At 42.9% G+C, this 25,636-nt stretch overlaps 1 protein-coding gene across 2 annotated transcripts in view; it reads right to left on the minus strand.

Annotated features, from left to right (window-relative positions):
* CHD8 (chromodomain helicase DNA binding protein 8) overlaps positions 1-25,636 on the minus strand; it is a 68,989-nt gene extending 43,353 nt beyond the window's left edge. Inside the window, exons 1-2 of one of the 2 annotated variants that reach the window (XM_025391892.1) lie at positions 25,546-25,636; positions 397-1,454 (exon numbers count right to left, since the gene is read on the minus strand). In XM_025391892.1, coding sequence (XP_025247677.1) covers positions 397-1,239 — 843 coding nt within the window. In that variant the 5' untranslated portion in view covers positions 1,240-1,454; positions 25,546-25,636. Of the gene's footprint in view, positions 1-396; positions 1,455-7,102; positions 7,208-25,545 lie in introns of those variants that run through there. The other variant, XM_025391894.1, reaches the window with a different exon arrangement.

A 25,636-nucleotide genomic window follows, 5' to 3' on the forward strand; every position in this document is an offset into this window, starting at 1 on the left:
TTTGTTCCCATAGCATCCCATATTTCTCATAAAACTTTATCACACAATTATTGTGAACTGTTGCTTAATATCTGTCTTTCCTGGCAGACGGTGAGCTCTGTAAGGACAGGGACTGTGTTTGTCTTATTTAGCACCAGCTAGGTACAATGTAAACATGTAGTAAGAGCTCAAAAAATATGTTAACATTAACTGCTTCCACCTAGCAAGTACTTGTTAACATTAACTGCTTCCACCTAGCAAGTACTAAGTATGTGGCTGTCACACTAACTAATAAGAAGCAAAGATGGAATTTAAATAGGCTTTCCCAGAGAAAGCTCTCATGCGCTCGCTCTCTCTCAAAGAGTTGCTGGGCCCTCTATGAAACCAAAATTCACCTCCCCCTTTCACTCAAGTCACCTGGGTAGGTGTAGAGGTCAGTGTAACTGCAGGCTTCAGTGGGGGCCCTGTGGCCCCAGGGTTTCCAGCAGGAGCTGGACCCTTAACTGGCTGGAGGACCAGCTGCTTTACTGGTCGGCTGGGCTGGACAATGCGCTGAACAGCAGCCTGGTTCCCAGGGACCTTGGCGGCCAACACTGTATTACCAGAGACAATGGAAACACCTGGTCGAAGGGGTGTGCCGGTTAGCACTTTGGTAAAAGTGACTTTTCCACCATTGGCTGTGCCTGCCACCAGGGGCTGAGCTGTGCTGGTGATACCTTGGGCCTGAATTTGTGCCACATGGGCACCAGTGACTGAGGAGCTCGGTGGGGCCTTAAGGATAACAATCTTAGGGGCTGACTGAGGTGGCTGCCCTCCAGCACTACTGGAGGAGACAGCTGTGGCAGAGACACCCATGAAAGGATTCCCTTGGCTCAGGATCTCCTGGCTCTTGGAGACCTGCAAAAGTCCTGATGTTGGCGTCGATGTCTGTAAGACAGGTTGGGCTGGCTGCTCCTGGCTGGCAGGCTGAGTGGTATAATCATGCAAGGTTATGGATTCTGGAGCTGGAGCTGTGGATTCTTTGGGAAGTTCTGTGGGAGCTGTTTCCTCTGGTGGAGGGACCAGTTCACTTGCTGATGAATTCCCCACATCACCACCTCCACCATCCTGGTTCATCTGATCCAAGGAGTCCAGAGAGCTTGGCAGTCCAAGGGCTTCCTCAATGGGGTCTTGTGTGACCTGGTTAAAGCTGTCATCAGTCAGAGAGTCCAGGCCAAATAAATTTGGGTCATCAAACAGATCCATGATGGGGTCTGCCATCTTGGGAAAGTAATGGAGGGTATTTCTCCAAGGTCTAGGGAGGGAAGGGGAGGGGGGGTACTGGCTCTCCCCTCCCCTCCCCTATTAAGAAAAAAATGTACACAATGTAAGAGGACTACTCTTCAAGTATAGAGGCAAGAAACAAGTGCATGTCAGATTGTCCTGACCTTCATGGAGCAAGATGGCTAGGTCTTCAGAGGAAGATGGTGGAACTCCTGTTGTAGGAATACAAATACAAATGAAAAATAAGCAAAGTTGGTGATCTCAGAAAATTTTTCCTTCTAAGGTACTTTCTTAATATCAAATAGCATGAATATAAGAGGGAAATGTGAGGAAATCTGAGGATGGACATACAGCAGAAAGAACACTCATATTTCTGCTTCAAAACTAAAACTAAAAGAGAAAAATAACAACAACCCCCTCTTGGGCACTTACACCTACAAACTTTAAAGATTCTGTCTGTCAAGAGCATATGGCTGTCTCTCTCTGTTTAACGATTATTATTCTTTGGTAAAGATAAAATTTAAATTCATTTACCTTCTTTTTTTTTCTTTTTTTTTTTTTTTTTTTTTCTTTGAGACGGAGTCTCGCTCTGTCGCCCAGGCTGGATTGCAGTGGCCGGATCTCGGCTCACTGCAAGCTCCGCCTCCCGGGTTCACGCCATTCTCCTGCCTCAGCCTCCGGAGTAGCTGGGACTACAGGTGCCCGCCACCACGCCCGGCTAGTTTTTTGTATCTTTTAGTAGAGACGGGGTTTCATCGTGTTAGCCAGGATGGTCTCGATCGCCTGACCTCGTGATCCGCCCGTCTCGGCCTCCCAAAGTGCTGGGATTACAGGCTTGAGCCACCGCGCCCGGCCAAATTCATTTACCTTCTATTTTCAGTTTTTAAGTTAGTAGAACTCAAAAATATGACACAAGAATTACAGTGACTCTACAGATAAAGGTTTCTGGATATATTCTATTTTATAAATATTTCTTGTGTTTTATATATTTTTACTTACTATTGGCAAAAATAACCATCTTTAACCAAGGCTCATAGTACAATCTCACCAAGCTGATTATACAATTTTACCCAGGAAGTTTTGCAACCTTCATTATAGTTAACATATTAATCTATAATAGGGTTTTTGTTCTCAAGTTCCCTCTCAAGAAACCTTTCTCATATTTAAGATAAAAAATGTCAATTGCAAAGGATTCCACATTTTATTTCCAATTTACATTCCCAACTTCCTCTCTTACCATCTCTTATATGTATCTTACATTCCAGTCCAACTAGACTACACAATCCCCTTAATGCGATTCCTACCTGTATGACTTTGCTTATGATGCTGTACTTTCTGCCTGGAACACGTCCTCTCCATCCCAACGCCAATAATCTCTCGCAGCTAAAATCCTACCAACCCTCAAAGGTCTTCGAATCCATTAAGTGAGCCCTGAACCTCTGACCCTTTAACAACTGAGCAACTTGTGATGACTTGAATACCCACACCATTGTTTATACCTTATTTAAAGCACTTACATTTAATATTTTATTATAATGACCTAAGTCTGTCTATATCCTCTGAAGGCCCAAATGGTTACTTTGTGCAAATTGTAAAAAGTTGCCTACTTCTCAAGATGCTTGGAAAATTGCCATACTAAATATATAAAAGTTGGTTATGAATGTATGCAATGTACACTCTCCACAACCCTGTACCATGGCCCAGCTCCTCTTTCTCGAGGAGAAAGTTCTTGGATGATGGGGACTATGTCTTATTTGTCTGTGGATCCCTAAAGAACCAGCAGGACATAGCACATATAGTAGCTAATCAAAAAACAGTTAATGAATTATACTTGCTTGCATTATCTGGAGTAAACCATTTGATCCTCACAGAAACTAAATGGCATTCTTTGATTCTAACATGAGATGGTAAAAAGCTTCCTATCTTGAAAACGTGTCTTATGAATGGCTGAAAGTAGGTTTACAAAATCCATGCCTAGGGTTTTAAGTTCATGAAACTAGTGGAAAAAGGAAAAGCTATCAAAGACAGGGAAGTATGTCACCATATAACCCACATATATGGAAAAGAAATATCTGTTCTTTGTATATGATGACAATATTTGACAATACAGGAAAGTCTTGCTTGGTAAGACCATTTCTCCTAACTTTTGGAAGACACCAGATAAGAAATTTCAGGGACACAGTCCTGACTGAAGGAGACTTTTCCATAAAACCCCCCATGCTATGTTTTTTTCCTTTCCAACCCATCTCACTTATCATTATAAAACAATATAATATGGGTTAATAGATCAGATACTCCAACACAGACAAAGAGAATAAACACATGAGTCAAAATTACAAAGTATACATGGTAGCTCCAACAATGTTAAACAAGATCTTCCTTGCTTTAGTAATTGTATACTTTTCATATCTCAACCCAAGATCCATACCATCTCCCATTCCTGGCTAGGCTATTCCATCAGCTCATTCCAGCCTCTCATATCTAATATTTGCCTCCAAATTACTCAAAATGGCAATCAGAAAAGTTATGAATGTTTCCTGATTTAACGAAAACCTACTCAATAACTTGATATTAATAAATTTCCTCCCCATTATCATCAACTTTTTTCCAGTATACCTACTTTGGCACCAATTATCTTTCATTCTCTACTCACCATCAGAAGTTAAAGTATCTACAGCTAAGAGTAATACAAAAACAACAGTGAAAGTTTCTTTTCTTTTTTTTTTTCAAGACAGAGTTTCGCTCCTGTTGCCCAGGATGGAGTGCAATGGTGCGATCTCAGTTCACTGCAACCTCCACCTCCTGGGTTCAAGTGATTCTCCTGCCTCAGCCTCCCGAATAGGTGGGATTACAGGCCTGCATCACCACGCTCGGCTAATTTTGTATTTTTAGTAGAGACAGATTTTCTCCATGTTGGTCAGGCTGGTCTCAAACTCCCAACCTCAGGTGATCCATCCACCTCAGCATCCCAAAGTGCTGGGATTATAGGCCTGAGCCACCACACCGAAAGTTTCTACTAAATAGAAGTTTATGTTGCAAATAGTTTATAGCCTGCTCCTTCTTCCACGGAGTATTTTGTTACTTCCATGATTCCTTGCTATTTGTTAATTCTAATGCTCTTCCTTTCCCCCATAATGATCCAATTTTAGGCCTAGATTTTTTTTTTTTAAATAGGAGAAGCAAGGCTAATGGTTTCTGATGAATCTCCTTACCCCCATATTACTTAGTATAAGCTTTTTAAAGATCAATGCATTATCATTTATCTCTCCCTTCCCAATTTTCGAACCAAATTTCTGCTTCTCCTACTTCGGTCTATGCCTAATAATTTAAAAACCTTGCCACCAAGTATCATTACTTCTCAGTCCCATCATCTCACCTATACTGACCCAATTCATCTCATATTTTTATCCTAGTCTCCTACTTCTTTTCTAGCTCCCATCTTTAAACTGTCCTTGAGTCTTACAAGATTAAACCTTCTCCCAACATACATCTAACTTTTTTTAACCCTCCTTCTACTACTATTTGTGGGTTACTCTGGCTATATCCACAAATGGCTTATTTATTCTACCAAGCTCATCCATCTCATGAATCCTCTCATCCATCTCATGAATTCTCTTTCCTTGATTCAAACCCTAGTAGCAAAAATGAACAGATGTTAAGTGGGTTTCAAGGCAAAGTAACGGCCTAGATAAATAAGTCATACCAACTTTTATCACATTAAGAATGAAAAGCCAGTCTTGGCGCACCATTCCCCCAAAAGAGAAACACATGTATGTGCTCAGAAGAAAAGACAAAATTTAGTGGTCGTACTTAGTCACTTTCCATAATTACAAACTAATGACCAGAATCATGACAGAAATCTTGGAGGGCATGTTGGGGGTGAGGAATGGCAGTGGAAGGGAAAAGTAACAAACTAGTCAGTTAAGGTTAAAATCCAAGGCCATCTATCTAGAATCGCCAAATAACAAACCAATAACCTGTAGAAAAATACTTTATTATATATGCCAGCATAGCCCTTCATTTTATGTCCTTCTTGAAGGTGAAACTACTGCTTCCCCTTGAGACAGGTAAACTGATGTTCTTCTGCAGCTTTACCACCTTTAATACAGTTCTTGATTTTTTTTGGAAATCTAGAGTCCCAAGTCTCTCATTCTTATTTTACATTATTCCTCAACCTTGCCCATTTCTATAATAAACTGCCTGTCCTATAAGAAAGTATTTTGTTTTAATTCTACCCTATATTTTTCCATCTCGATCTGTCCATACCTTTCAACAAAGCAGTGATTCTCAACCAGGGGATGGAGACTAAGGTCCTTAAGAAGGGCTTCTGGAAACTGAGGGTGGAGATAAATGTGCAGTTCTTAAAGGTGCATTCAGCATTATAATTTTATATTTATCAAGTGAAAAAACTACATCTCATTGTTTAGGCTATTTATATTTATTAACACTGGACAAAGCCTTCTTGGCCAGTGAAAATCTGTAAAAGACACATGTGAGGAATAGGGGGCAGAGAAAGAAATATTCCTGGCTTGGCAGAGTTACCAATATCTTTGGGATGGGATAAGATTTCCTATAGCCTCTCAAAAGGAGTTTATCATAATTTACTGTTTATGAGGGATGAGAAACACTAGAAGAGATTAGTTCAGTCATCTAATAGATAAAATTATGTAAAATGAGCTACAGATATCTATTGCCCACTTATAGATTTCTCTGTAGTGACAACCTCTTAGAAGACAATGAACGAATGCAGTATTGAGCAATGCTGACCTCTTTCTGTAATGTGCACTTTTAGAAAGTACCACTCATGACCACTTAACCTCTAGCTGCTCAAAGATTTGGAAAAGAATAAACTATTTCATTTACTTCAAAGTATAAATCTTGTTGTTGGAAACTGTATCCTTTCAAGAAGATCAGTTGCAGAGAGACATAAGTACATGTTACTGAAACATAAGATGGGTAGAAGCAGCTTAATTTAAATGAGAAATATCTTGAAAATAAAATAATCCAAACGGCTAAAATGAAAATCACCAACATAATTTTAAAAGGGAAGTATTTTAAAACTGTACCATGAAGACATTTGTGAGACACTAAGGGTCTCAAATCTTATACAGAAATGAAAAATAAACACCCAAAGTGAATGCAATCACAATTTAGGGTCAGCAAAGGATCAGGATGGAAAGACATAGGACCAAACTGGAGCCACTCAGATTTCCTAAGTAGATCAAGATCCTAGGCCATTTTCTCTATCTTCACCATTCTCACTGCCAAATGTGTGGCCACTCTGTTTTTGTTTTCCAATTACTGAAAGAGAAAGCACTCACACCTCAATCAAGGGTATGGTCATTTGGGGGAAAATAAGGCTGGTAAAGTAAGACCTTGTGAATAAATCGGAAAAGCAAAATAGACAACTACGAAAGCTAAAGACATGTATTTTCAGGGGGTAAAGAAGAAACTACAGAGACTCTGTACTCAAATGAAAAAAGGGAAAGGGCGAGGTGAGGAAGTGAGGGGTTGATGGAGAGGAAAACGCGACTGGGGTGGGGGTGGGGGGGACCCGGGTACATTACCTGCTCATACTGCCGGGGTTGGTGCCAGTAAGGTCCATAGAGCAGAGGCGGAAGATTTCTGGTAACTGGAGACCCCAAAATGGAAATTAGGTACATGCACTTGAGGTAAGGAGCTAGCGGGGGTGCCCTCCAGGGTGGGGATGGCCAAGACGGGAAGATGCGGGGGGTGGGGGGTGTGGATGCCCGGGGTAGGAGCAATGTTAGGGCGGAAGCTGCAGGCTGAGAAGCCCGACAAGCCCTGAAGGAGAAAAGGAGCCGTGCCTCACCCCAGTGGAGGAGAGAGGTGGCTTTACCTGCAGCGGCTGTGGGGGGCCGGTTCGCCCCTCTCCCTGTCTCTCCAGCACCAGTTCCCCCTCCTCCTGTGCAACCTAACCTGATGCTCCTGCCCGCCCCGCGCCATCATTGGCTAGAGCGCACTGCCAGTCACCAAAGGCGAGAAGACGCAAAACAGCGCAAAGGGCGGGACTACGAGGAGCTCCCTTCCCCCTCCCCCGCAGGTTAGGTTGAGAGCGCACGGAGAGGCCTATCCGGTTTCTAGGGCCGAAGCGAAGCCTGCAGCTTGCTTGAAAAAAAGGGGCTGGCCAGAGGAACAGTCTCATAGTACGCGAAACCAGTCCTGGGGATTAAATTCCCTACCATCCACACTGTATTCTTCACCCTAAAGAGTATAAACTTGGGAGGGAGGGTTCCGCGCTAGGCCAGCTCCGCCTCCCTCTGAATCCCCGGCCTTCCAGCAGCCCTGTCAACCCCTCTCCTGTAGTGACTACACTGTATCCCACTACCTAATGAAAGGGGCCAAATCTTCTTCCCTCCATCGTGGGAGTCAGCCCAGTTGGAATATGGGGCCTTTTAAAGCACTCTTTCTGCCACAACACATAAGGCTGCCGCATTTTTGACACTCCGACCCTTCGATGCCAATATGACTTTTTAGACAGTAATTCCTGGGGCCCTCTAACAATTCCCAACCCTTAGCCCCCTCGAAACAAACACTCCTTACCCTCTAAACTCGGTTTCCTGTTCTCCCATTTCTTGAAACTCAGCCCATTTGACCTTTTAATCAGTGTCCACTTTGCGATGTCACTTGAAATCACTCTAGTTCCCACCGAGACTAGTCAACCCCAGAATGATGGTGTGCAAGGTTAAATCCACCAAACTTTTTTTTTTTTCTTTTTTGAGACAGAGTCTCACTCTGTTGCCCAGGCTGGAGTGTAGTGGTGCAATCTTGGCTCACTGCAACCTCCACCTCCCATGTTCAAGCGATTCTCTTGCCTCAGCCTCCCGAGTAGCTGGGATTACAGGCGCCTGCCACCACAACCAGCTAATTTTTGTATTTTTAGTAGAGACAGGGTTTCACTATGTTGGCTAGGCTGGTCTCGAACTCCTGACCTCAAGTGATCCACCCACCCCAGCCTCCCAAAGTGCTGGGATTACAGGCGTGAGCCATCACGCCCAGTAAGTACACTGTTATTAAAAAGAGCAGTTTGGCCAGATGCGGTGGTGGCTCATGCCTGCAATCCCAGCACTTTGGGAGGCCGAGGTGGGCAGATTGCTGGTACCCAGGAGTTTGAGACCAGCCTGGGCATTATAGTAAGACCTAGTCTCTTAAAAAAAAAAAAAAAAAAAATTAAGAAAGATGCCGGGCGCAGTGGCTCACACCTGTAATCCCAGCACTTTGGGAGAGCGAGGTGGGCAGACCACGAGATCAAGAGATCTAGACCATCCTGGTCAACATGGTGAAACTCCATCTCTACTAAAAATACAGAAATTACTGGGCGTGGTGGCATTCGCCTGTAGTCCTAGCTGCTTGGGAAGCTGAGGCAGGAGAGTCACTTGAACCCAGGAGGCAGAGGTTGCAGTGAGCTGAGATCATGCCACTGCACTCCAGCCTGGTGACAGAGTGAGACTCTGTCTCCAAAAAAAAAAAAAAAGAGCAAAAAAAGGCCAGGTGCAGTGGCTCACACCTGTAATCTCAGCATTTTGGGAGGCCAAGGTGGGCAGATCACTCGAGGCCAGAAGTTTGAGATCAGCTTGGCCAACATAGTGAAACCCCATCTCTATTAAAAATACAAAAACTGGCTGGGAGTGGTGGCACCCACGTGTAGTCCCAGCTACTGGGGAGGGTGAGGCACGAGGATTGCTTGAATCCATCAGTGAGCCAAGATCATGCCAATGCACTCCAGCCTGAGCAACAGAGTCAGACAATGTCTCAAAAAAGAAAAAAAAAAAAAAGGGGGGGGGGCGGCTTATCTCCTGATCATTAGTTTCCTCTGAAAGTATCCTCAACATTGAAATCCTATTTTCTTATACTCTAAGGACACAAATTAGGTAAATCAACTTGCTTTAGATCTCCTATTTTTAAAGATCCTAGCATTACCACTGTCGCTAAAAACACCTAATTACCACTCCTGTAAACAGCAATACTGTTTTCCCATTTACTGTGGCTCAAAACCTCAACAGTCTCTAAAACTTCCCCCTGTAGCCACCATCCAATCATTTGCCAAGTGTCACTTATTCTCTTACAATATATAACAAAGATTTTGGAGCTGCCAAAGACTCTGTCAACCTTCTTAGTGTATAATGAGAAAACTGAGGCTTAGAGAGTTGAATGTTTGACTATGAAACTAAGTGGCAAGTTAGGATTCATACATATGACTCCTATTTCTGCTGCCATCTCCCTTACTTATGTAGTTGCTTGTATAAGAGAAAAGCCTCATAAATAATCTCTCTACTCACCCTACTAATCCATTCTGCAACCAGATTAATATCCTAAAACACAGAATGGCCAAATCAGACTCGTGCTTGAAAATTTTCAAAGGCTCCCAATTACTTAAGACAACATCTTATCTTTCCAGTCTTATTTTCCACTATTCGTCTACATATACTTGCTAGCCAAAAAAAGACAAATTACTATTGTCGTGTTTTTTCTAATCTGAGCCTAATATTGCTGCCTTCAAATTACACACATCTTTCTTTCTTTGCATTACCAAAATCTTACTTACTGTCCTCTAAGTTCAACATCAAATGCCTCTTAATTTATTACTTCAATATGTATTGAGTACATAACATGCCAAGTAATCTGCTAGTATTAGGAATCCAAAAACAAATAAGACATAATCCCTACCCTCAACTCACAGTAAGTAAGAGTGCATTTGTGTATGTATGTGGGAAGAGGGTAAAGAGTAGGCAGTATGACAATAGTGACAAATAAAAACAATTATAATACAAGGTGATACATTCAATAAGACCAGCAGGGGCTTAGTAGTTTCTTTTTTATGTTGTTGGGTTTTTTTTCTTGGGAAGGAGTCTCACTCTGTTGCCTAGGCTGGAGTGCAGTGGTGCGATCTTGGCTCACCGCAACCTCTGCCTCCTGGGTTCAAGCGATTCTCCTGCCTCAGCCTCCTGAGTAGCTGGAATTATAGGTGTCCACCACCATGCCCAGCTAATTTCTGTATTTTTAGTAGAGATGAGGTTTCACCATGTTGGCCAGGCTGGTCTCGAACTCCTGACCTCAGGTGTTCCACCCACCTCAGCCTTCCAAAGCGTTGGGATTACAGGCGTGAGCCACTGCGTCCAGCCAAGAAAGTAGTTTCTTAAACAATGAAGAAAGGTTACCAAGTGGAAGGGAAAGGTGGGCTGTAAGAAAGGGATATTCAGGCAACAGGGACAGTAAGAGGGAAGGCAAAACAAAGCATAGCAATGAGAAACAGCATGAGACATGTACAGGAAACTCTAGTTCTGTAGTTCAGCCTTGCTAAAGTGTAAATCGCAAAGAAGGAACTGGATGGAGACGAAGTTGAAGGGATAGGTAAGGGCCAGAGCGTGGAGAGCCTTGAATAACATATTAAGGCATTTTCTTTTTTTTTTTCTTTTTTTTTTTTTTGAGACGGAGTCTCGCTCTGTCGCCCAGGCTGGACTGCAGTGGCTGGATCTCAGCTCACTGCAAGCTCCGCCCCCCGGGTTTATGCCATTCTCCTGCCTCAGCCTCCCGAGTAGCTGCGACTAAAGGCGCCCACCACCTCGCCCGGCTAGTTTTTTGTATTTTTTAGTAGTGACGGGGTTTCACCATGTTAGCCAGGATGGTCTCGATCTCCTGACCTTGTGATCCGCCCGTCTCGGCCACCCAAAGTGCTGGGATTACAGGCTTGAGCCACCGCGTCCGGCCTTAAGACATTTTCTTACAGGTGGATTAGGAGCCATTGAAACATGGAATAATGTAATCAGAATTACATGTTGTTTAGCTAATTCTCGCTTTAGGGGGTGAGAGGAAACAGGACACAGAAGCAGTTAGGAGGCTGTTATAAGAGACCAGAAAGGAGTTGTATAGTGAATATTTGCTGGGTTTTTTTTTTTTGCTCAGCAACCAAAAGGCCCCTTCCTATATTTTCCATGGAAAGCTGGATCTTATCTTCCCATATGGAGCCTGGGGAGATAGGGCTCAATCACCTCCTCCCCTTCCCAGCAAAGAAGAAGTATGCCTGCACATGACCTAGGCTACTTGAAGTGGATACTCCTGCTGGGGAAGTCTTGACTTTGCAGGAGTAATGCAAAGACCCAGGACCAACCAGTTAGAAAATATTTGGCAATGGCAGACACTAGAGTCCAACTGTAGCATCCTATATAGACTGGTCAGTGGTGACCTTGACCTTCTCTTTGGTCTTCCCTCCTTTGATTTCATACCATTCTTTAAACCAAGTTCTCTAACATTCCCATTACTTTTTTGAGCCATTCAATATCCTTCCAATAAATTTTCTTTCTGCTTAAGTTAGCCAAAAGAAAGTAGTTTCCTGGCCCTCAATGGTTAAACGTACTCGGGGCTCAAAGAAAAAAAAAAAAAAAAGTTAGCTAAAAGATGATTCCTGTTGTTTGCAACCAAGAATCCTAACACAATGATTAGGGCCTAAATTATAGCAATACGATTCAAAAGATAGTGATGGAATTTTTTATTGCCCTTTTGCTAAGATCAAGTTTTAAAAATCATAATGGGAGGGAAACGACAAAGCCAGAAACACTTAGGGGATAAAAAATCAGTAGAACCTGGAGTTCAGAGGGAAAGAGGAATAGTTTAGCCATATCGAAAATGAGCTGCCTATAGTATGTTAAGTAGTGACATTCAGTAGGAGGTCGATGTATGAGTCTAAAAGTCCGGCTTGGAGATAGATTTTGATAGTTATTAGCAACTAAATGGTAGCTGTAAAAGTGGAGATTACCCAGTGAATGTGAAGAGCAGACCAAGGATAAGAAAAACTGCAAGGCTGGGAGGCCAAGGCTGGAGAATTGCTTGAGCCCAGGAGTTTGAGATCAGCCTGGGTAACAAAGGGACACTATTTCTACAAAAAAAAAAAATTGTTTTTAATTAGGGCGGGTGCAGTGGCTCATGCCTGTAATCCCAGCACTGGGAGGTGGAGGCAGGCGGATTGCTTAAGCCCAAGGGTTCAAGACCAGCCTGGGCAACATGGCGAAACCCTGTCTCTACAAAAAATACAAAAAGTAGCCAGGCGTGTGACACAGGCCTATAGACCCAGCTGTTTTGAGGGCTGAGGCAGGAGGATTGCCTGAGCCCGGGAAGCTGAGGTTGCAGTGAGTCAAGACTGTGCCACTGTACTTTAGCCTGGGCAACAGAGTCTGACCCTGTCTCAAAACAAAATTAAAAAAAAAAAATGAACCAGGCATGGTGGCACATGCTGTGGTCTCAGCTACTTGGGAGGCTAAGGTGGGAGGATTGCTTAAGGCTGCAGTGAGCCAAGTTCATGACACTGCATTCTAGCCTGGGTGACAGACCCTATCAGAAAGGAGAAAAGAGAGAGGGGAGGAGAAGGGAGGAGAGGAGAGGAGCGGCGAGGGCAGGAGAGGGGAGAAAGGAAAGAAAGGAAGAAAGAAAGAGAACAACTGCACAAATATTGTTGGGAGAGACGAGAATGTTAATGTCTGTGAAGAACTGGAGAACCCATATCCATTCCAAAGAATGTAGCTGCAATTCACCTCTAATTAAGTCCTGCCAAATGGAAACATATATCCAAGGTTGAAAGAAAACTTCAGATTTTCCAAAAGCCAGAAATGTAGAGTTTTACGTAAAATCTTTTAGGTTTTGACTGTAAATAACTATTTTTTTAAGAAAACTAAACACTATGCAGGATAAAGAAAACACTTAGCTAGGCCGGGCGCGGTGGCTCACGCCTGTAATCCCAGCACTTTGGGAGGCTGAGGTGGGCGGATCACGAGGTCAGGAGATTGTGACCATCCTGGCTAACACAGTGAAACGCCATCTCTACTAAAAATAGAAAAAATTAGCCGGGCGTGGTGGCGGGCGCCTGTAGTCCCAGTTACTCAGGAGGCTGAGGCAGGAGAATGGCGTGAACCCGGGAGGTGGAGCTTGCAGTGAGTCGAGATTGCGCCACTGCACTCCAGCCTGGGTGACAGTGTGAGACTCCGTCTCAAAAAAATAAATAAATAAATAAATAAAAAGAAAAAGAAAGAAAACACTTAGCTGGAGACCCAACTGAGATTTTTAGTGGGGTGAGAAAAGCTGAGGAGGAACCCAGGAGAACATCAGAAATTAAGAATCAGAATAATGCCTTCTTAAGAAGGTAGGGAAAAAACAGCTAGAGAAACAAGACAGTGCAGTGTCACAGAGGCAGAGAGTAGAGATTTGCAGGGGAAGAGTGATCAATTACATCAAACAAAGCAAAAATGTCCAACAATATAAGAACTTTAAAATGTCCACTGGATGTAATAATTGAAAGCCTTTCTGATACCTACTTTCCACTGTCAAACCAGAAGTAATCTGTCCATGTGAGTTTTCATAGCATTGTGTGTAGTCCTCTTTTAGGATAATTATCTTTTACTTTATATTTTACTTACATTTGTACATGGAATAATGAGCTTTGAAGTCCAAGGGACCTGGGTTCAAATTTCTGTCCCATCAAGAAAATTAACTTTTCTGAGTCTAGCTCATTCCTCTACATAAAGTAGATAACAGTATTAAGTTACAGGGACATTTATGAGGATTAATGAAACAACAGGCACAGTATTTGACACATAACTGCTAAGTCCTAGTGGGTACTCGACAAATGTTGTTGGATAAATTGGAAAAGAAGTTGTTTTTGCCAATATCTGTACCTAGCATATAGTAATCAGCCTGAGAGAGGATCACTACCTAGATTAATGGCCTCCAAAATAGTTTAGCTTCAGTTGGCTAATACTTATGAGCTTGAGTGCACACTCTAGCTCTCTCTCCCTTTATATTAAATCTAATTTAAGGTGAACAGGAATAGCTACATTCTAGATTCTAGAGTCTGAAGATCATGTTCAACTAAATGGCTTTGGTCAGCCTAAGCCTGTTCTAGATGTTCTATGTCACTAGTATCCAATTTTGAGTGGTGAGACTTCACACTCTAAAGGATCCAAGAAAGGGTCATAAAAATTGCAAAAACACTACTCCCACCCTCAAATGTATTTTTTTCCCATGGCTTACAGGACACCACACTTTTCAAGTTTTCCTTTAATCTATGTAACCACTGTTTTTTTTTTAAACCATTTATTTGCTACTTTTTTCCTACACCACCCCTTTAATTGAAGTTCACTTTGGTCCTAGGCCTTCTTTTCATTCTATACTTCCTTTTCACGGATGTCTAATTCCAATACATCACCTCAATTATTATTATTTTCTTCAATAAATTATATGCTTATGTCTCTCACATCTCTGGGCAAGATGTCACCTTTGAACTCTAGATCTGTATATCCCTCTGCTTACTCCATAGTTTTTCTTGGTAGACTCTCCAGTTCCCCCATCCTCATCCCACCACATGTGCACATACACAAACTGGTAATCATTCTCCAGCATCTCCTATCCAGTCATGGTTGCACAGACCAGAAACCTACCTTACTACCCGTACCCAATATTTTAAATTCCCATCTTTACCTCCTAAATATCCCTCAAATCCATCTACTTCTGCCTTTATTACCCTTTGGCTCAAAAGATGGCTCAATTTACCATCTTCGTTTCCCTGGACTATTGCAATTACCTTCTAACTTGTTCTCTTCCATTCTTCCACTTTAATTCTTATTTATTCTTCAGAGCTCATTTCAACAAAAAGTTGGGCCAGGTGCAGTGGCTCACACCTGCAATACCAGCACTTCGGGAGGCCGAGGCGGGTGGATCATAAGGTCAGGGATGCAAGACCTGCCTGGTCAAGATGGTGAAACCCTGGCCGGGTGTGGTGGCTCACATCCGTAATCCCAGCACTTTGGAGACTGAGGCAGGTGGATCACCTGAGGTCACGAGTTCAAGACCAGCCTGGACAATATGGCGAAACCCCATCTCTACTAAAAACAATTTTAAAAAAAAATTAGCCAAGCGTGGTGGTGTGCGCCTGTAATCCCAGCTACCCGGGAGGCTGAGGTGGAAGAATTGCTTGAACCTGGGAGGCAGAGGTTGCAGTGAGTCAAAATCGTGCCACTGCACTCCAGCCTGGGCGACAGAGCGGGATTTGGTCTCAAAAAAAAAAAAAAAAAGTGAGCTGGGCGCAGTGGCTCACACCTGTAATCCCATCACTTTGGGAGGCCAAGGCGGGTGGATCACGAGGTCAGGAGTTTGAGACCAGCCTGGCCAAGATGGTGAAACCCCGTCTCTACTAAAAATACAAAAATTAGCTGGGCGTGGTGGCAGGCACCTGTAATCCCAGCTACTCGGGATGCTGAGGTAGGAGAATCACTTGAACCTGCGAGGTGGAGGTTGCCGTGAGCCGAGATCATGCCACTGCACTCCGCCCGGCAACAGAGCAAGACTCCTTCTCAAAAAAAAGATGGTGAAATCATGTCTCTACTAAAACTACAAAAATTAGCCAGGTGCGGTGGCAGGCACCTGTAATCCCAGCTACTCGGGAGGCTGAGGCAGGAGAATTGCTTGAACCCGGGCAGCAGAGGTTGCAGTGAGCCAAGATCATGCCACTGCACTCCAGCCTGGGTAACACAGTGAGATTCTGTCTCAAAAAAAAAAAAAAAGAAAAGAAAAGAAAAGAAAACAGTTTTCCTTGATTTCCCAAACTAGTAACAGCTAAAATTGTTGAATGTACATTACATGCCAGGCACTCTTCTAAGCAATGAAAACGTATTAACATATTTAATTTTATTTCTTTTTCTTTTTTTTTTTTGAGACAGGGTATCATTCTGTCACCCAAGCTGGAGGGCAGTGGCACCATCTCGGCTCACTGCAACCTCCGCCTTCCAGGCTCAAGCAATTCCTCTGCTTCAGCCTCCCAAGCAGCTGGGACAACAGGCACACACCACTATGCTCAGCTAGTTTTGCATTTTTGGTAGAGACGGGGTTCCGCCATGTTGCCCAGGCTGGTCTGCAACTCCTGGCCTCAAGTGATCAGCCGGCCTCAGCTTCCCAAAGTGCTGGGATTACTTTGGCGTGAGCCACAGCTCCTGGCCTCTTACTTAATTTTCTTAACAAGACCAAAATAACTATCTCTATTTCACAGATGTAGAAACTGAGGCACAAAGAGATAATACCTTGCCCAATATCCTACAGCTAGTGAAAAGTGGTACCAGATTCAGATTTAGGCAGTGTAGCTCCAGAAGACACATTCTTAACCACTGTACTATACTATGCTCTAAGTTACATGCCCCATTATAAATTCTTTTATAACATCCAGTACTTCTCCTTTGTTGTAGAGATTGAATAACTGATTATATAATTGTTTGATGTCTACTCCCTCTCCCCCATTAGAATGCAAATTCCACAAGGGTAAGGGCTTGCGTATGGCTTGTCCATTACAGTATTCCCTTTGCTTATCGGGTGGTAATGGGCATTCAGTGTATTTTTGTTGAAAGAATGCACTGAACTTCTAGTCGAAGGTGTGTGGGAGAGAGGTTTCGGGGCCAAAGCAATGGCTTCCCTCACTCAGACTGCATGACAGCAAAAGGGCAGTAGCAGTTTCCTACTAGAAACATTCAGAAGAAGTATCATAAAATCACAAGCACCTTCACTTTTTAGTAGCTGTAGCAGACACAGCTTTTACATAGAACAAAAGGGGTTGTATGGCACTACACATAAAAGACTGTTTTTTAGAGTGAGGTACTCGCTGTTGACAGTAATGAAATGTTAGTTACCCCATTAGGTTTAGGACTATAATGCCTCAATGGTGACCAATTCCAGCTGTGGTCAGAAGTGAATGGATGACACTATATCCTTTTTTTTTTTTTTTTTTTTGAGACAGGGTCTCCCTCTGTTGCCCAGGTTGGAAGGCAGCAGCACGATCTCGGCTCACTGCAACCTCCTCCCTCCAGGGTTCAAGCGATTCTCCCACTTCAGCCTCCTGAGTAGCTGGGATTACAGGCACGTACCACCACGCCTGGTTAATTTTTGTATTTTTAGTAGAGACGGGGTTTAACCATATTGGTCAGGCTTCTCTCAAACTCCTGACCTCAGGTGATTAACCCACCTCAGCCTCCCAAATTGCTAGGATTACAGGTGTGAGCCACTGCGCCTGGCCGGATGACACTATATCCTTATGACTCAAAAACAGAGCACGGATTCTTTTCTTTTTTTCTAAGTCAACCTCATTGCAGATTTTTTTCCCAGTAAAATCCTCAAGTTTTGGCCTAAGTCTGAAGACAGAAAATAAGAGCTTAATCTTTGCAGAACATTAGACTTAGGTCAAGTTTGGACTAGATCTGGAGAAGCTGCTCTTCACTGGCTCATGGTCACTAAGGTGAAAATAATACTGTGTTCTAGATGAGAAATCTCTAACTGGGCCAATGTTCACCTTATACTACCACTTTTGGGTATCCAACATAGTAACAATATATATTAATTTAGGTAACAGATTCCTGTCCTCTTCATGCTCCCCCACATGCATTCCTGCATGCCCTATTTTAACTGAGCCAAGTACACATAAATGTGTTCAGCCTAATAGAAAAATACAAATATTTACTTAATTCAACCAGAGACTATAAAGAATTGTTTTCACTGCAATAATTATGCTAAAAGAGTATGTGTGGGAGGAGAAACATCATAAAGCACTGTTATTATCAGACTTGTGCCTAAAAACTGACCCCAGTAACATGGGATTCATGAAATTTTAATGGGCTAAACTGACTTGCATTGGCTAAAAAAGTGAGTTACATGCAAGACTGACCAAGTCATTTTCCCCTGTACAGCTTAAAATATTTCACATAATCTTATCTTCAAAATAACTAAGTTAAATAAAAGAAACAAACTATTTATTCTTTTCCCTTTTAACAGAGATACAAAGACAAAAATAAGTCTCAGATTCTCAAGGTTCTACAATTGCTAAAGGCATAGCTTTAACAAGCTACTGAATACCTACCTACCTGTCTAGTGTTCTGGTCAAAGACAGTTTGCACACAGGGGTCAGCACTGAACTTTTTTTTTGTTTTGTTTTGTTTTGTTTTTGAGATGTAGTCTCACTCAGTCGCCCAGGCTGGAGTGCAGTGGCTCAATCACAGTTCACTGAAAGCTCCGCCTCCCAGATTCAAGCGATTCTCCTGCCTCACCCTCCTGAGTAGCTGGGACTACAGGCGCGCCACTACCCCCAGCTAATTTTTTTTTTTTTTTAATTTTTAGTAGAGACGGGGGTTTCACCATGTTGGTACGGCTGGTCTCAAACTCCTGACCTCATGATCCGCCTGCCTCGGCCTCCCAAAGTGCGGGGATTACAGGCGTGAGCTACCGCGCCTGGCCCAGCACTGAATTTTTAAAAGGAGGGAGGCTGGGCCAGGCACGGTGGCTCACGAATGCAATCCCAGTACTTTGGGGGGCCGAGGCGGGCGGATCACGAGGTCAGGAGATTGAGACCATCCTGGGTAACATGGTGAAACCCTCTTTCTACTAAAAATACAAAAAATTAGCCGGGAGTGGTGACGGGCGCCGGGCGCCACCTCCCACTACTCGGGAGGCCGAGGCAGGACAACGGTGGGAACCCCGGAGGCGGAGCTTGCAGTGAGACGAGATCGCACCACTGCACTCCAGCCTGGGCGACAGAGCAAGACTCCGTCTCAAAATATATAAATAAATAAATAAAATAAATTAAAAGGAGGGAGGCTGGATAATAAATGGGGCTTTGAAGTCAGACCAGAGTTCCTCTTACCCTTGGTTGTGTTACCTAACCTCACAGTCTTTTTTTATTTTCCCTGTAAAATGAAACTAGCACCACATACATTTCAGAGTTATTCTAAAAATTAAAAGATAACATACAATGCTTGGCACATAGCAGGCAAATAAAAAGGAATTTATTATTCTCCATCCAATATTTTAAAACAGTACCACTGAAGGCTTCTCTCAAAGCAAAATTACTCCTCAGATAACTTGGCAGAGCTGATCTGTTAGGCAGAATGGAGGGATACCGAAATAGATGTAAAAGTTTCACAATTATATGGCAGGACTGCTGGGCAGGATGAAAGCACTCCAGTACTACCGTGCTGAGAAAGCAGCACAAGTATTTAACATCATAATCATGAAACAGATTTCAACCAGCACTTGTGATCTAGAGTCACATCCCAGGTAATTCAACTAATCACTTTTATGTTTGTAGGTATATGTCAGTGTCTATTTCTTAAGTATTCCATTTACTTCACAATACCTGCTTGTGGTAACTTTCAGTTTCCAAATGACTAGACTGTCCCTTGGCAGTTCACATGCCCAGATCCAGCTTATTTAGTTTTTTACTCCCATGACTTTCAGGAGCGTAGTGAAAAGAAGTAACCATTGCTATACTATATATTTAAAATTTCATTTAAAAAAGGTCCCAACAGCAGTCATATTTGTAAAACACACTAAAGCACTACATTTTATAGGAGAATTGATATGCAAATTAAGGAAGAACTGACTAATGTGCCCCACACCCAGAAAGGGGGGAAAAACAAGAATGACTGGGTACTGAGTAGAAGAAATGAAAAATACTGAGTAAAAGTTCAATGTTCATGTAACTTGCTAGCCCCTATTCAAAAACCCACTAATTGGTGCAGCAGCAATAGAAAATGAAAAAAAAAAAAAGATGAAAAAATTCAAAAATCCAGAAACACCTTACTATTCATGCTGTTTACTTAGATATATGTGTATCTGATAAAATCATGTTTCATACACGAAATTCTGTTATGATTTGGGTCTATCTAAATAGGCAGCCAAACTATAGAAATCATTGGTTTCTTCTAGAACTAACCAAAAGAAATTCCCATATCACTAATATGACAATGTTCTTCTAAATAACCATGTCCCAAAGAAATAATCCCCAAAGATATAGTGCATCCCCAAAGTATGTAGTGGAAGAAAAAAAGAAAGCAGGAAATTCCAAAGGTTTCTGTAATAACACAAGAGACAATTTGAGAAACCTTAAACATTTTACAACTCTCAGCTGAGCACTGTGATATGGGCCGGCCTATAACCCCAGCTACTTGGGAGGCTGAGACAGGAGGACTACTTGGGCCAAAAAGTTTGAGGTTGCAGTGAGCTATATAATCGCACCACTGCACTCCAGCCTACATAACAAACAGAGCAAGATTCTGTCTCTTAAAAAAAACAAAAACAAACAAACAAAGCAAAAACAGAAAAAAAATGTGTAAGACCTTATAGCTGTTGAGTATCCTTCTCTCAAATAAATTTAAAAATTCAGTTACTATATATCCTATATTGGAAAGCTACTGACATAGTCTTAGAAGAATTACAGACTCTGAAAACAAAAAGGTGTTATTAGGAAATTACTAATCACTGGAATATTGAGACACTACCCAAAGGATTGGCACTATCACATTTAAGGTGCTAACATACAAGGGAGCAATGAAGCACAGTCCTGGTAAATTATCTGGTAATTTCAGTAGCATGCTATTTAATTATCTTTTTAAAATGAAATAAACAAATAAAATGAAGTCATATACAATAAACATCTATGGACATATTAATATATTAATATACAAAGGAAAGAAAATCAGGGATATTTCACTTCTTAAAATGACAAGGTCAACTCTTTCTTAATAATTACACATAACAGTAAATCATAGTTCTGAAAGCTCTTTCCAAACAAACTAGTGAGAATATACTACAGGAGAATCTGAATTTGAAGAGGCTAGAATGTTGTCTAAGATCCCTACACTGCTCCACTGCTTAAAATATATTCCTGGATCTCTCCCTCCTGAAGACTAATGTAAAAGTAATTATCAGCCAGGCACCGTAGCTCACGCCTATAATCCCAGCTCTTGGGGAGGCAGAAGCAGGAGGATAGCTTGAGCCCAGGAGTTTGAGACCAGCCTGGCCAACATAGTGAAACCCCGTTTCTACTAAAAACACAAAAAATTAGCCAGGCATGGTGGCACGCACCTATAGTCCCAGCTACTCAGGAGGCTGAGGCAGGAGAGTCACTTGAACCTGGGAGGCGGAGGTTGTGGTGAGCCAAGATCGCCCCATTGCACTCCAGCCTGGGCAACAGAGTGAGACTTGGTCTCAAAAAAAAAAAAAAAAAGTAATTATCTACGCCAGGCTATTTTCTATCTATGCCTGCTGGAATTTTTATTATTTTGCACCATACAGTTAATGGGTAGAAATTACATGCTTTAAGTCTCCTGCTGCAACCTGAAGGCAGCAAATAAGATATTTTGAAGTTGACCATTTTGCTTCATGTTACATTAACAAACTAAGGGCCTAGTGAAGGATGGAAACTATATAATTGATAATAAAAGGGCAAAAGAAATGTTACCTAGAGAACAGCTTAATGAGAAACCTCGGAGATTAAGATACTTTGTAGTTTAAATGTAAAACGTTAAGTAACTACAAAGAGGTGGACTTATTTTACAATACAAATACAATAAAAACTTTTAAGTTTCATTTAAAGTTTACTCACACACAAAACTGAGAGATTAAAGGAGAAAAAAGTTATCCAAGACAAAATCTAGAATGCAGTAAATGTTTTGTTGTTGTTTTGAGACAGAGTCTCTCTTGGCTACAGTGCAGTGGTGCGATCTCAGCTCACTGCCATCTCCGCCTCCCTGGTTCAAGCGATTCTCCTGCCTCAGCCTCCAGAGTAGCTGGGCCTACAGGACCGCACCACCACACCCAGCTAATTTTTGTATTTTTTTCAGTTGAGACGGGGTTTCACCATGTTGGCTAGGATGCCCACCTTGGCCTCCCAAAGTGCTGGGATTACAGGCGTGAGCCACCACACCCAGCCAGAATGCAATAAATGTTAAATAAACTTCAGGTAAAAGAAAACTTCAGGCCAGGTGTGGTGGCTCACGCTTGTAATCCTAGCACTTTGGGAGCCTGAGGCAGGCAGATCAGCCTGAGGTCAGGAGTTTGAGACCAGCCTGGCCAACATGGTGAAACCCTGTCTCTACTAAAAATACAAAAAATTAGCCAGGCATGGTGGCACATGCCTGTAACCCCAGCTACCACTTGAACCCAGGAGGCAGAGGTTGCAGTGAGTCGAAATCACACCACTGCACTACAGCCTGGGTGACACAGTGAGACTCATCTCAAAAAAAAAAAAAAAAAAAACAACAAAAAAACAACTTCATACAACAACTTCATTACATGGAAATACAACTGTCAGCCGGGCACAGTGGCTCACACCTGTAATCCCAGCACTTTGGGTAGCTGAGACAGGCTGATCACGAGGTCAGGAGTTAAATACCAGCCTGGCTAATATGGTGAAACCCTGTCTCTACTAAAAATACAAAAATTAACCGGGTGTGGTGGTGCACGCCTATAGTCCCAGCTACTTGGGAGGCTGAGAAAGAAGAATTACTTGAACCTGGGAAGCAGAGCTTGCAGTGAGCAGAGATAGCACCACTGCATTCCAGCCTGGGTGACAGAGAGAGACTCTGTCTCAAAAAAAAAAAAAAAAAAAAAAGAAAAGAAATACAACTGTCAGGCTGGGTGTGGTGGCTCACACATGTAATCCCAGCACTTCGGGAGGCCAAGGTGGGAGCATCGCTTGGGCCGAGGAGTTCAAGACCAGCCAGGGCAAGATGGCAAAGACCCCCGTCCCTTAAGAAAGAAACACAACTCTCATTTGGGTACTAGGTACCAAAGAAAGACCACATCTTGAACATTAGGGTCCCTTTACATTCCCTAAAAGGTTTCAGTTAAACAGAAGCAAAAACGTACAATGTCAGCGAATTAAGCAAAAAGGAAAGTGCAAAATATCACAGGAAGATGAAAAGATCACCAACTTGGAGAGGCAAAAGAATAAAAGATCATAGATGATGAAAGAGGGGATATAAATAGTTAAAGTGAGATAAGAAACATGATAGTCTATCAATGAATCAAATGCTAAAGGTAAAATAGTAAATATTATACCACAATGGTCACAGTAATGTAAGGACAGGTCATGCAAAGACCTGCAGATCAAGGACTTGCTCAAATGCAACTCCAGAAGTAGAGTGACTTCTAGAGATGAAAGTGGAGACTCAGAGAAATGTTTGTCTTCTGTTTTCCTCACAAGTATGAGGCTGGATGTAAGCTCAGAACAAAGCTTAACTCTTTCAGAGCTGTAGACAAACAGCTCACTAAAATATTTAATATTCATCTGAATGTTACAGTCCTTTCACAGATGAGAATACCAAATCTTATTTTTTCAGTAAGCAAGCACTGTTTTGACACCCACAAATTAATCTTATGTGGTAGTTTTGCTTAGAAAAGTGGCTCATGCCTGTAATCACAGCACTTCGGGAGTCCGAGGCAGGAGGAACACAAGGTCAGAAGTTCAAGACCAACCTGGCCAATACGGTGAAACCCTGTCTCTACTTAAAAAAAAAAAAAAATTAGCCAAGCGTGGTGGCAAGCACCTGTAATCCCAGCTACTCAGGAGGCTGAGGCAGGAGAACTGCTGGAACCTGGGAGGCAGAGGTTGCAGTGAGCCCAGATCGTGCCATTGCACTCCAGCCTGGGTGACAGAGCAAGACTCTGTCTCAAAAAAAGGAAAACTGACAAAATCAAAAGAGCAGATGCACAGGGCAGATCAAACATGGAGAATACAAAAACTGTTCAAGTACTCATACATTGTTCCATTATATCCCTTATCCCAATCCATTACTCCTTTGCTATTTCACTCTCGATGTGTCGCCCAGGCTGGAATGCAATGACACGATCTTGGCTCACTGCAATCTCCACCTCCAGGGTTCGAGCGATTTTCATGGCTTGGCCTCCCATGTAGCTGGGACTAAAGGCGCACGTGACCATGCCCAGCTAATTTTTTTTTTGTATTTTTTGTACTTTTAGAGACGGGGTTTCACCATGTTGGTCAGGCTGGTCTCGAACTCCTGACTTCAAGTGATCCGCCCGCCTCCACCTCCCAAAGTGCTGGGATTACAACCGTAAGCCGCGGCGCCTAGCCCACTATTTCAGTTTTAAACCTTCTCCCAAGCCTGTCTCTTCACACATGCCTACTCTCTCTTTGGCCAATGTCTTTCACTTGCCTTCAGATCCACTGGCACGCCTCTCTTGTAGCAGAAGGTGTTCTTACATGGAAAATGTTTTTCTTATCATAACTCTTTTTTTAAGGGTTGGGATAATTCCAAGTACTTGAAATAAGTTTCTCACATCTTGCTCTATGAGGTTGACTAGGATTTGTTCTGAAACCTATTGGGTGACCGATACAAAAGAAATTCCTAAGCAGAAAACATGATCTAATTAACTAACACAGGACACTATCCAAATCACAAACTCACTTTCGATATGTAATGTGCCCCATACCAGATGACTTCAGCAGATGCTAACCTAGGCTGAGAATCCTTGCCTGAGTCGACAAACTCAGAAAAGCATGGAGATGAAACGATCTGTAGACACTGGTGTGATGGTAGAGGATGGAGCAGACACTGATAAGGCAGCTCCCCTGGCTTGTGTTTGGGGCGCTCCGCTCTTTATTTTTTAATAGAAAAAGACAGAGTTCTAAATCTCTGCCTTATGGCTCACTTTGCTTAGCCATACAAAAGAGATCGGTCCACTATATACCTTTTCTGTGAAGACCCTAATCACTTCAAGACTGTCGCTTAAAAAGCAAGAGACTGCTGCATTTGCACAGCTTCTGCAGGGAAATTCCCTGCGACACGAGAGACAGGTAAATAAAGAAACTGCATTCGCTCCAAGGCAGGGGGAGGGGTCTTCTATCAGTGAAGTAAACCACTGAGTTCTGCAGACCTGTCAAGGAAGATCCAAGGCTTGAGCTCCTGTCTTCCCACCATCTCTAAACATTCTCCAACAGCCTGCTCTTCACTCCCAGGAGACCCACAAAACTTACACCTGAGAATAAGTAAAAATCTGCATACGCTTACCCCATGCTTTCCTACCCACCTTTATTATTAAAATACAGAAGAAAAAAGAAGAATAAAAAGAAGTAGAAAACCCTAACCACCGATTTCTGAATCCAAAGTATGGAGTAACCAAACGGGGCCGGGGAGTTTTCCCTTCTCTGAAGAGAGGAGAACAAGGCGCCGCCTCCAATCTACACTACGCCCAGTAATGCAATGACAAGCCCTAAAAACTCCACAGCGTCCCAGGCAGTCCCTCGCGGCTCGGCCCGGCAGCCACCCTCTCCCCCAACCTCTCACAAAGGAGACTGGTTCAGTCCGGAGCATCACCCCGCACCTGATCCCTCCCAACTGGGGGGCGAGCAGGGGGTGGAAGAGAGAGGAGGAGGAGTTACTTAAATCAAATCTCTGAGAGCCTCAGCTTTTGCTGACTCCTGGCCCAGCACTGAGGAGCGGGTGTGAGCGGGAAGCTTACCTGTGCAAGTCCTGGTGCTTCCTTTCCAGGCAGTGTTTCAACTCACCCTCTCCGAGAACAAGGCGCCTTCCGGCGGAGCATGGCCAGCCCT

This window comes from Theropithecus gelada, chromosome 7b (assembly GCF_003255815.1).
Source record: "Theropithecus gelada isolate Dixy chromosome 7b, Tgel_1.0, whole genome shotgun sequence".
Taxonomy (NCBI): Eukaryota; Metazoa; Chordata; class Mammalia; order Primates; family Cercopithecidae; genus Theropithecus; species Theropithecus gelada.